At 40.6% G+C, this 11,763-nt stretch overlaps 2 protein-coding genes across 2 annotated transcripts; one reads left to right on the top strand and one right to left on the bottom strand.

Annotated features, from left to right (window-relative positions):
- Positions 1-3,153: 3,153 nt before the first annotated feature.
- On the bottom strand, positions 3,154-4,083 carry LOC133980032 (olfactory receptor 4B13-like). Its single transcript, XM_062418596.1, has one exon. It carries the CDS (start codon positions 4,081-4,083, stop codon positions 3,154-3,156), a length of 930 nt encoding a protein of 309 aa, XP_062274580.1.
- A 3,696-nt stretch (positions 4,084-7,779) lies between these two features.
- On the top strand, positions 7,780-8,703 carry LOC133981103 (olfactory receptor 52D1-like). Its single transcript, XM_062419989.1, has one exon. The coding sequence runs from the start codon at positions 7,783-7,785 to the stop codon at positions 8,701-8,703; it is 921 nt and encodes a 306-aa protein (XP_062275973.1). The 5' UTR covers positions 7,780-7,782.
- Positions 8,704-11,763: the final 3,060 nt, after the last annotated feature.

Raw genomic sequence — 11,763 nt, 5'->3', positions numbered from 1 at the left:
ACGTGTTGATGACATCGTGTTGATCGAGTTGATGACTTCGTGTTGACGACATCGTGTTGATGTCATCGTGTTGATGACATCGTGTTGATGACTTCGTGTTGACTTGTTGATCGAGTTGATGACATCGTGTTGACGTGTTGATGTTATCATGTTAATGACATCGTGATGGCGACATCGTGATGGCGACATCGTGATGGCGAAATCGTGTTGATGTGTTGATCGAGTTGACGACATTGTGTTGATGACATCGTGTTGACGACATCGAGATGACGACATTGTGTTGACGGCATCGTGTTGACGACATTGTGTTGACGACATCGTGTTGACGACATCGTGTTGACGACATCGTGTTGACGACATCGTGTTGACGACATCGTGTTGACGTGTTGATCGAGTTGATGACATCGTGTTGATGTGTTGATGACATCGTGTTGATCGAGTTGATGACATCGTGTTGATGACATTGTGTTGACGACATCGTGTTGACGACATCATGTTGATCGAGTTGATGACATCGTGTTGATGTGTTGATGTCATCGAGTTGACGACATCGTGTTGACGACATCGTGTTGACGTGTTGATCGAGTTGATGACATCGTGTTGATGTGTTGATGACATCGTGTTGATCGAGTTGATGACATCGTGTTGATGTGTTGATGGCATCGTGTTGATCGAGTTGATGACATCGTGTTGACGACATCGTGTTGACGACATCGTGTTGACGACATTGTGTTGATGTCATCGTGTTGATGACATCGTGTTGACTACATCGTGTTGACGTGTTGATCGAGTTGATGACATCGTGTTGACGACATTGTGTGGATGTCATCAAGTTGATGACATCGTGTTGACGACATCGTGTTGACGACATTGTGTTGATGTCATCGTGTTGATGACATCGTGTTGACGACATCGTGTTGACGTGTTGATCGAGTTGTTGACATCGTGTTGATGTGTTGATGACATCGTGTTGATCGATTTGATGACATCGTGTTGATGACATCGTGTTGATGACATCGTGTTGACGACATTGTGTGAATGTCATCGTGTTGATGACATCCTGTTGACGACATCGTGCTGACGTGTTGATCGAGTTGATGACATAGTGTTGACGTGTTGATGTCATCATTTTGACGACATTGTGTTGACGTGTTAATCGAGTTGATGACATCGTGTTGACGTGTTGATGACATCGTGTTGATCGAGTTGATGACTTCGTGTTGACGACATCGTGTTGATGTCATCGTGTTGATGACATCGTGTTGATGACTTCGTGTTGACTTGTTGATCGAGTTGATGACATCGTGTTGACGTGTTGATGTTATCATGTTGATGACATTGTGTTGGCGACATCGTGATGGCGACATCGTGATGGCGAAATCGTGTTGATGTGTTGATCGAGTTGACGACATTGTGTTGATGACATCGTGTTGACGACATCGAGATGACGACATCGTGTTGACGACATCGAGATGACGACATCGTGTTGATGACGTGTTTACGACATCGAGATGACTACATCGTGTTGATGACGTGTTTACGACATTGTGTTGACGACATTGTGTTATCGTGTTGACGACATCGTGTTATCGTGTTGACGATAACTTGGCATCCCGGTGAAGCTGCCAGATGCTGAGCCAGGTCCTTGATGGACTTCTTTTGGTCTATAAGAAGAAAACTGAGTAACTTCTCCTCAGATTTTGAAAGTTTTCTTGGCCTTCAAGTCCTTTTTTTTGTCCTTGAGCTCTCCTGATTCTCCAAAAGTCTTTAAGACAGGTTGAATACCACATCTTGAGTATCCAGTTTGCTTGCTGATTCCCCTTTGAGAGTGGCCTTGCTGATGCAAAATTATGATTTTATGTCTGTCAAATTCTGTGATGTTTGGCATTTTGAATAGAATGATGTGATTGGAAGTTGGTCTTATGCATATGAATAAGCCTCCAATGAGTTAAACAATGTAAAGCTCAAGCAAGGTTTGCACTAACCTGGTGTAACTGACCTTTCTCCCAGCAGTCATTGACATGAAATAGCAGGACAAATACAGGTGTTAGCGATGATATTAATTAGGTTCCCATACATTTAGGTTTAAGAGAGCCAGGTTCCTGCTATTGCTACAGCGTAAGGGGAGGTCACACTAAATATTTGCCACCTTAGCCTTTAGAAGCTGTTTATTCTGATTTTTTTCTGTTTTTTAATAATTCATACACATTTCCTGTATTTTGTGGTTGTTTTCTAATAAAGAGACTGAGAAATAATTATATACGGTCATTATAGTCAACAAATCAAGTGGCATGAGACTGTTGACTTTTGCACCGTACTGTATATAGGTATACCTGTAAATATATATATATGAACCCCAACAGAAAAGGTAATGTTGAGTGTGGAAAATGGACTCTGTACCCATGTATGATTGGTGGTTGAGAGAGATGGCAAACACATTTTTATGAGGATTTTATGAGGATAGAGGGGGCAGGATCGATTTATCTATGCCAAATGTAGTATGTAGTTAATTTATATGTAGCATATTGGACAATAGATGAGACAGCAGAGTAGTGCAGTGTGAGCTGTGGATGGTTTACATCTTATTCTTTTTATCTGACTTTGTAAATTGTGTTTAAACTGTTTACTTTTTCCAACTGAGAGAAGAAAACATCTCTGTTGATCTTTATTGAAAGAAAATCAAATGTTACAGATTGAAACTTGCTTATACTGAAATAAACAACATTCACAATCAATGCGCACTATACACATTATAATACCTCAGGCCATATATATGATCTGTATATTGTGCAAATATCAGTGCAGCTATATGTGAAGAAATAATGAGTCTGATAGTACAAATCAGAAGTCATATGCAGGTAAAGATGAGTATCTATCATTGGATGAAATAGGTACAGCATGATAAAATATAAATAGGTATAATAGTACTATCAGTAATGTTTGGGATATTATGTTTCTGTATTTTACATTGTGTTTGCAAAGCAGATTACCTCCAGGACAATAAAGTCTTATCTTATATTTACACAAACAAATTAGTTGAAAAGTAGATTATGAGTTAATGTGCTGCACTTCATTAGTAACATTAAAGCAGAATACACAGTTCTACATTAGAATACTACAAAGGTTTGATTAAAGCCAATAAGAGTTAGAACATTAATAGCCAACATTTGATAGAAGACTTTTACTTAAAGTCCTTATTTTGGACATTTTCAGGCCGTACATTACAGGGTTGAACAGCGGTGGGCATGTAAGAAAATATAATGATAAAAATATTCTAAGTATATTTGGTAGTCTGCTCATATCAAACCTGCTCTGCAGTAATTCAAAGCTTGCACCAACAGAGAAGTTAAGCAGAGAGGCGAGGTGAGGTGTGCAGGTACTGACAGCTTTCTGTCTGGTCTGTTTACTACCAGAGAAACAAACTCTAAGAATGTGCAAGTAAGTGTAAAGAATTACAGTTAATGCTACAAAGATTGTGCCAAAAGATGCAATAAGTCCATATATATTAATTCCACTGGTGTCAGAGCACGCCAGCTTTACAACAGAGTGAGTAGCACAGAAAACTTTATCAATTATGTTCCCACAGAGCTGCAGAGAAGTAGTCAAACATAATGAAACAACCATTGCAAAACAAGGGAATATCCATGTTACAGCAATAAGTGTGCCAATCTTTTTAGATGTCATACGTGTGTTATATTGCAGAGGATAACAGATAGCAAGATACCTGTCATAAGACATGATGGCTAAGTTCAAATATTCAACAGCTCCATAAGAGTGTGCACAAAAAAGCTGCAGGAAGCAAAAAGCTTTAGAAACAGTGTGAATGTCAGAGAGGACCTGAAGCAGAAGGAATGGAAACAACCCTGTACTACCATACAGTTCATTTACAAACAGGCTGCACAGGAAAAGGTACATAGGTTCATGTAAGCTTCTGTTCATGCAGATAACCACAATGAGAAACACATTGGCACTAACAATGAAAATATACAATAAGAAAATAACCATGAAATAGAAATATTTTAAAGCTCCGGTGTCAAAATAGGCAGCAAGTGTAAAATATGAAAGCTGTGTGGAGTTCATCATGATCCTGTTTAGTTTACAACAGTTCTGCTTTGTTCAAAGCAACAATCAGGTCACTGTTTTGTTATAGACATGTAGAAATTCACATAGTTTAAACTGGGTGGGCAAAATGTGCAACTTAAACATTGCACACATGTAAACATAAGCCAGTGCAGTAATACTAAACAGGTTCATTATCATGGAAACAGATTGAACAAACAACCCCACATGTAACATTTCCTTTTCAGAGTGAAACGCTGAGGTTAGACATGACTTATTCCCAACATTCACCTGCTGCAGTCACACTGAGTCCTACTGAGCTGAAACTCTGCTGCAACCACTTTTAAACTTTTCATGGACTCACGCAGCAGCAGTGAGACGTCATTATGACAGAGAAAACTTTATGGCACACCTACTGTTGAACATGCAAAAAGTGTCTGAGCTTCAGGGAAATATCTACAAATATTATTGGACAACATGCTATGAAGTTTAGTACAGATGTTCATGGTCCCAGAGGATGAATCCTCATCACCTTCAATCTGACAGCAGCTCAAACCTTTACTAATCTACTTTAGACAAGAGTTCGGTTTAGACCTGCTCTATGTGTAAAGTGCCTTGAGATGACTTTGTTGTGATTTAGCGCTACACAAATAAAGATTGATTGATTGATTGATTGATATCACTACTAGGACCATAACTGACCAATCAGCTGCTACAGTGATCCTAGAGATGCTACAAGATGAACACCATTAACTACAAAGACCATGAGCCCCCATGGAGAAGGATCAAGGCTCCACAGAGAGAAGTGAGTCAACACTCGTGTTAACGACATCGTTATGGCGACATCGTGTTGACGTGTTGATGTCATCGTGTTGATGACATTGTGATGACGACATGATGAATCCTCATCACCTTCAATCTGACAGCAGCTCAAACCTTTATTAATCTACTTTAGACATTCATGGTTAGGGTTGGGTACCGAGGTCGGTAGGCAACTTTTAATTGTACCGACCGAATTACGTCGTCCTCCAATTGGAAGATTGGCGGTTCGATTCCCGGCTCCTCCAGTCCACATGTCGATGTGTCCTTGGGCAAGACACTTAACCCCTAATTGCTCCCGTTGCTATGCCAACGGTGTACGAATGGTTAGCTGTCCTTAGTCCTGATGTGCAGGTTGCCACCCTGCGTGGTACCCCTGCCATCAGTGTATGAATGTGTGTGAATGGGTGAATGAGTTGTAGTGTAAAGCGCTTTGAGTGGTCGAAAAGACTAGAAAGGCGCTATATAAGTACAGTCCATTTACCATTCATTGATTCACGTCAAATCAAGCGTTGCCGAATTTCGATACATCCAGACGGATCATTCTGCAGCGGAACACGTGCTAGACCAGATGAGAAATCTCATAAACATTACACCTACTAAACTCAGTCATGGTGTCACTATGTGGATAATAAACTGGACTGGTCAGCAAACACAGATGCAGTTTACAGGCTCTATTTCCTCAGGAGGCTGGAGTCCTTTAACATCTGTAGCAAAGTCCTCTTGATGTTTTACCAGTCTGTCATGGCCAGTGTCCTCTCCTATGCTGTGGTGTGCTAAATCAAAGAGTTTAAAAAGATGAATGTGGAGCAGACTTTCAGCAGCTGAAGTTTTAGAAGCAGAATGAAAATCAGTAAGAAGACAGTGGATGAGAAACGTTCTCCTGTTCATCAAAATGTCATCTGATGAAAGATGCTGTCTCATCTTAGTTGATTAGTTGACTAATCAGTGGTTGAGCTCTTTGTTAACTCACAAAGTTAGTAGTTCATTCTGAGTTATTGTGACTTATTATTCAGTAGTTGAGTGTCAGATGTGACAGTGAGTGTGAATAATGATGGTGGAGTGATGTGAGTGGAGAACAGTGATGGACAGTTAGAGATCCTCATCTCACCTCTGAGCTTTGGTCTGGCTGTCATGTTCCCCACACAGAGAGCTTTTAGAGGGAGGGACTCCCTCCTCTCTGTCCTCACACTGATCCATAGCAGAGAAACACCTTCACACAAACACAACAACATGCTCATTCATTACAACCAGCTGCACATCACACAGGTCTGCACTGCTGTCTAACATCCTGTCATTATTCATTCCACCACCAGATGGAGCCAAAGTAACAAACTATTTAAAGACTTTCACTGAGCTTTAATGTTTAATAACTTAGTTTCTGAATGTTCCACTGACTTTTCATTTGCCTGATTAAATAACTGAATATCATGAATGAAAAGATGTTTTCAACAGTATTGTTGTCACCTTCTTTTAATCAGCAGTACATCTAACTATTCAACTTATATATGCTTCCTTTATTATATTATGGGTTAGGTTTAGGAGAAGGCCTGGCTCTCAGTCTCCGCTCTAATTCATCCCAAAGCTGTTCTATCGGGTTGAGGTCAGGACTCTGTGCAGGCCAGTCAAGTTCATCCACACCAAACTCTCTCATCCATGTCTTTATGGACCTTGCTCATGTTGGAACAGGAAGGGGCCATCCCAAAACTGTTCCCACCCAGCATGGAGCATTCAGAGTTCCTTTCACTGGAACTAAGGGGCCAAGCCCAGCTCCTGAAGAACAAGCCCACACCATAATCCCCCCTCCACCAAACTACACACAATGCAGTCAGACAAGTACCGTTGTCCTGGCAACCGCCGAACCCAGACTCGTCCATCAGATCGCCAGATGGTGAAACGCGATTCGTCCCTCCAGAGAAGCGTCTCCACTGCTCTAGAGTCCAGTGGCAGCGAGCTTTACACTGCTGCATCCAACGCTTTGCACTTGGTGATGTTTGGCTTGGATGCAGCTGCTCAGCCATGAAACCCATGAAGCTCTCTACGCACTGTTCCTGAGCTCATCTGATGCCACATGAGGTTTGGAGGTCTGTAGCGATTGACTCTGCAGAAGTTGGCGATGTCTTCTCATTATGCGCCTCAGCATCCGTCTACCACTTCCTGGCTGAGTTGCTGTCGTTCCCAATCGCTTCAACTTTGTTATAAAACCACTAACATTTGACTCTGGAATATTTAGGAGCGAGGAAGTTTCCAGACTGGACTGGTTGCACAGGTGGCTTCCTATCACAGAACCACGCTGGAATTCACTGAGCTCCTGAGAGCGACCCATTCTTTCACTAATGTTTGTAGAAACAGTCTGCATGCCTTGCTGCTTGATTTATACACCTGTGGCCATGGAAGTGATTGGAACACCTGATTTCAATTATTTGGATGGGTGAGTGATTACTTTTAGTAGTATAGTGTGTGCTTGTTTAAGGTCATATTGATATGCAGATGGTACTCAGTTACATCTATCAATAAAACAAGATGAATCAGTTACACCTGGCAGAGATGAAAATGCTACATATCCTTTTTAAGTAAAGAAAGAAAATGTGTTTTTTTCAGAGCAGGGGGAGGTTGGTTCTTCCTCACATCAATCATACATCAGTGATTGTGTCTTGGGATGATGAGGTCAGTCTGCTGCTGTGAGCTTAAAGGTTAAAAGCAGCAGACGCAGAGTTTCAGCTCAGTCTGAACAGACTCACAGTCTGAGTGCAGCAGGTTGATGGTAGGAAGTCATGAACGTGTTGTTCTTTTGTTATTTCATACTCAACAATTATATTTACTTTCATGAAGGGAAAGACAAGTTTGGGACGTCTGTGATAATTGTTTTCTTGGTTTTCTTTTTGGTGTCGTTGCCTTGTGTCAATGATGAACTCCACTCAGGTTTCATATTTCATACTCACTGCTTACTTTGACACTGGAGCTTTTAGATATTTATACTTTGTGATTATTATGGTTTTATACATGTTGATAGTTGGTTCCAATGTGTTTCTCATTGTGGTTATCTGCATGAACAGAAGCTTACATGAACCTATGTACCTTTTCCTGTGCAGCCTGTTTGTAAATGAACTGTATGGTAGTACAGGGTTGTTTCCATTCCTTCTGCTTCAGGTCCTCTCTGACATTCACACTGTTTCTAAAGCTTTTTGCTTCCTGCAGATCTTCTGTTTGTACTCTTATGCCACTGAAGAATTTTTCAGCTTAGCCATCATGTCTTATGACAGGTATCTAGCTATCTGTTATCCTCTGCAGTATAACACACGGATGACTACTCATAAGATAACAGTACTCATCACTGTGTCGTGGTGTTTTTCTTCTGTTTTATGTTTAGTTCCAGCAGCTCTGAGTGCTCCTCTGCAGCTCTGTGGAAACATCATTAACAAAGTTTACTGTGATAACTATTATATAGTCAGACAGTCCTGTGCAAACATAACAGTCAATAACATTTATGGACTTATTGGCACAACTCTCGCAATTTCATGTCCTGTGACTCTGATCCTTTTCTCTTACATGAAGATCCTCAGAGTTTGTTTCTCAGGTTGTAAACAGAGCCGACAGAAAGCCGTCAGCACCTGCACGCCTCACCTCGTCTCCCTGCTCAACTTCTCTTTTGGAGCTTTCTTTGAAATATTACAGAGCAGGTTTAATATGAGCGGACTACCCAACATGCTGAGAATCTTTTTATCAGTGTACTGGCTCACATGTCAGCCGCTCCTCAACCCGGTGCTGTACGGACTGAACGTGTCTAATATACGAATCACATGTGAAAAAATGTTGTTTGCTTAAATGTAAATTACTGTAATTCCAGACATGTGCTGCTTTGATTTAAATGTGTTGTGCTTTATAAATAATATCTGCTGATGATGATAAAAAGCCTGTAAATATAATAAGATGAACTTGACAGAAGTGAGTTGTAGTTAAGTGAAACTCCAGCTCTGTAAAGCAGCACTATGTGTTATATTATCTTTCTATCAGACAGCAGGAACACAAATACTTCTTTATTCAACAGTTAAACAACCATTTTCCTTTCTTCCTCCATGTGGGACAAAGTGAACAGATGTAATGTGTGAATGCAGTCAGCTCCTCTAGCAGCACATTATGTGTCACGTGATACTGACGTTAACCTCCGGCTCCACACAGCTCTGTTTTCCTTCCTGGTGTTTCCTTTCAGTGGTTTCATAAAGAGATTAACTCAGATTAACTGTGTGAGACCTGAATGCAGGATGAGGTCATCATTACAACACGCTGCTACTCCTGTAGATGTGAGCTCATTCATTAAGATTTAGAAACTCCTTTTAAAAGCCTGAATGTACATTAAATGTAATAAAAATAAAAACCTTTACATTCTGTTCACGGTCAGGTTCTTTCTTCCTAACATGACCCACATGATATAACAATGGAAATAACATGCATCATTTTTAACATGTTTAAAAATGCAAATGTAACAGTTTGGCCTGTGTGTATTAAAGCATTTAAACATGTTGTATTCTTCATGTTATATAAAACGTTCTTCTGGATCATAAAACAGTGATTGTGAGTCAAACATTTATTAATAAAATAAATATGAACAGTTTGTAAACGGTTAAAATGGCAGTAAATCAAAGATGTAATCAAATATTTTAAAGAAGTTAAAAACATATAATGCTGAATGAATCATCCAATAAGAATAAAAACATTAAAACAACTGCAGTTTGTTATGTGAAGCTTTAAAATCTAAGTTGTTGGAAGCTTATAAAACCGGAACCGACTAAAAGTGGAAAATGTGTCCAGCAGGTGGAACAAAGTTGAAGAAGAGTGTCTTTATTTCAGGTTCAGGTGAGAACCATCAATCAATCAATCAATCAATCAATCAATCAATCAATCAATCAATCAATCAATCAATCAATCTTTATTTGTATAGCGCCAAATCACAGAGAGAGGACTGAATGTTAATGGATATAGATGAATGGAGAGACAGGAGAACTAAGACAGGCTGAACGTGTGTGTGTGTGTGTGTGTATGTGTGTGTGTGTGTGTGTGTATGTGTGTGTGTGTGTGTGTGTGTGTGTGTGTGTGTGTGTGTGTGTGCGTGTGTGCGTGTGTGCGTGTGTGTGTGTGTGTGTGTGCGTGTGTGCGTGTGTGTGTGTGTGTGTGTGTGTGTATGTGTGTGTGTGTGTGTGTGTGTGTGTGTGTGTGTGTGCGTGTGTGCGTGTGTGCGTGTGTGCGTGTGTGTGTGTGTCTCTCTGTGGACCAGTGAAACCAGTGCTGAGGTGTGATTGGTCTCTCTGGTCCTCGCTGTGAAGCTTCAGGGACGAACATGATAATGACCTTTGACCTGAGGGATTTCATTAATGAGCTGCAGGTTACATCATCTTCATCTCACTACAGCAAAGTATTTATTAAACTTTATCATATCAGTAAAGATCAAATAATCCTTTTAAACCTCTTTTAGCTCCTAGTTGAGTTTGTTCTCATTAAAGCCTCCCAGCAGTCTGTGGGTCGGTGCTTTAAACCCACATCTGCAGCAAAGAGCCAACACTGATACTGAATAAAGAAACATGATGTGATGCTTACTGAAAGGAAGCAGAGCAGCTTTCATCCAAATGAGTTAAAGCATCTCTGTGTGAATATGAGAAGATAAACAGTCAGCGTGATTAAAGCACCACAGAAGAAGAAACACAGCGAGATGATGTCAGTTAAAGTTCAGATGATAGAAACATCACAGCTGATTGGTTCTCTCAGGAGCTGCTGCTGTCCTACAGATGTTCTGTTGAAAGCATCCTCAGCTATGGCATCTTGGTGTGGTTTAACCCTTACCATCACCAACACACACCTCCCCTCCCTTGAAGACATCTACAGGTCCCGTTGCTTACAACCATAGACTGTATATCAAATGGACGTAACATCTTGAACATTTCAGGTGCATGCTGGGTAAAATAAAAACATGGATTCTACTTATATGGGCATCAGGAGGAGCATGAGGCGCCCTCCTGAACCTGTGAACCAATCAACCTGTCAATCACCACGTAGCCACGCCCTAATGCATACCCTGCTTTATCATCACATATAAAATCAGGGAGGCCAAAATGTCCCAAATGAACATCATACTGCATTGAAGAAGGCTTTAAACTAGCGATTGAGACCATAAACACATTTTGAAAACGTTTACTGAGGTTAGAAATCAAGTGAGAAGTTGGTGAATTCTCCATTGACTTGTATAGAGACGGAAGTCCTTTTGACACCAAAACGGTCGCCCCCTGGTGGCCTTTTGATAGAATGCAGTTTTAAGTTACTTCCGCGTTGGCCTCATTTCAGAGGACCGGAACTCCCCGCCTGCTTACGACGGGCCACTAACATCATAAAAGACTCCTCATCACTACTGCCCTCTGGGAGGCGCTACAGGAGCGCCTCCCGATCAGCTTCTATCGTTGTGCATCAAGGAGCTGAACAGCAATAGACTCTTTTAAATCATTAACCTTTAAATAAGTTTAATACAGACTGCAGCATCTACACTGACTTGTTTATATGATGACTGTATGATTATGTTTTTTATATATTTTTATACTGTCTGTTATGTGTTTATGTTTGTGTTGCACCACTGAAGGAAATGTCCAATGAAAGTAAAGTCTTCTGATTGTTGTTTCTTTCATTTGATCAATAAAGTGAAAAGTAGAAGGAAAACAGTCAAAGCTGCAGTCAGACTTCATGCTGACGTCACATCGTCACATTTTGGGTTTGCTGGACCTGAAACTTCACTCTGCTGAACTTTGACCTGTTGACCTCATTAAAACCTCTTTGTGCCACCTAGTGGTCGAAATACACATTACACATCAATCAGTGTAGAAACCAGATGGCTTCAACCAATCA

Source organism: Scomber scombrus, chromosome 5 (genome assembly GCF_963691925.1).
Source record: "Scomber scombrus chromosome 5, fScoSco1.1, whole genome shotgun sequence".
Classification (NCBI taxonomy): Eukaryota; Metazoa; Chordata; class Actinopteri; order Scombriformes; family Scombridae; genus Scomber; species Scomber scombrus.
This window is presented reverse-complemented; position numbering and strand designations above follow the sequence as displayed.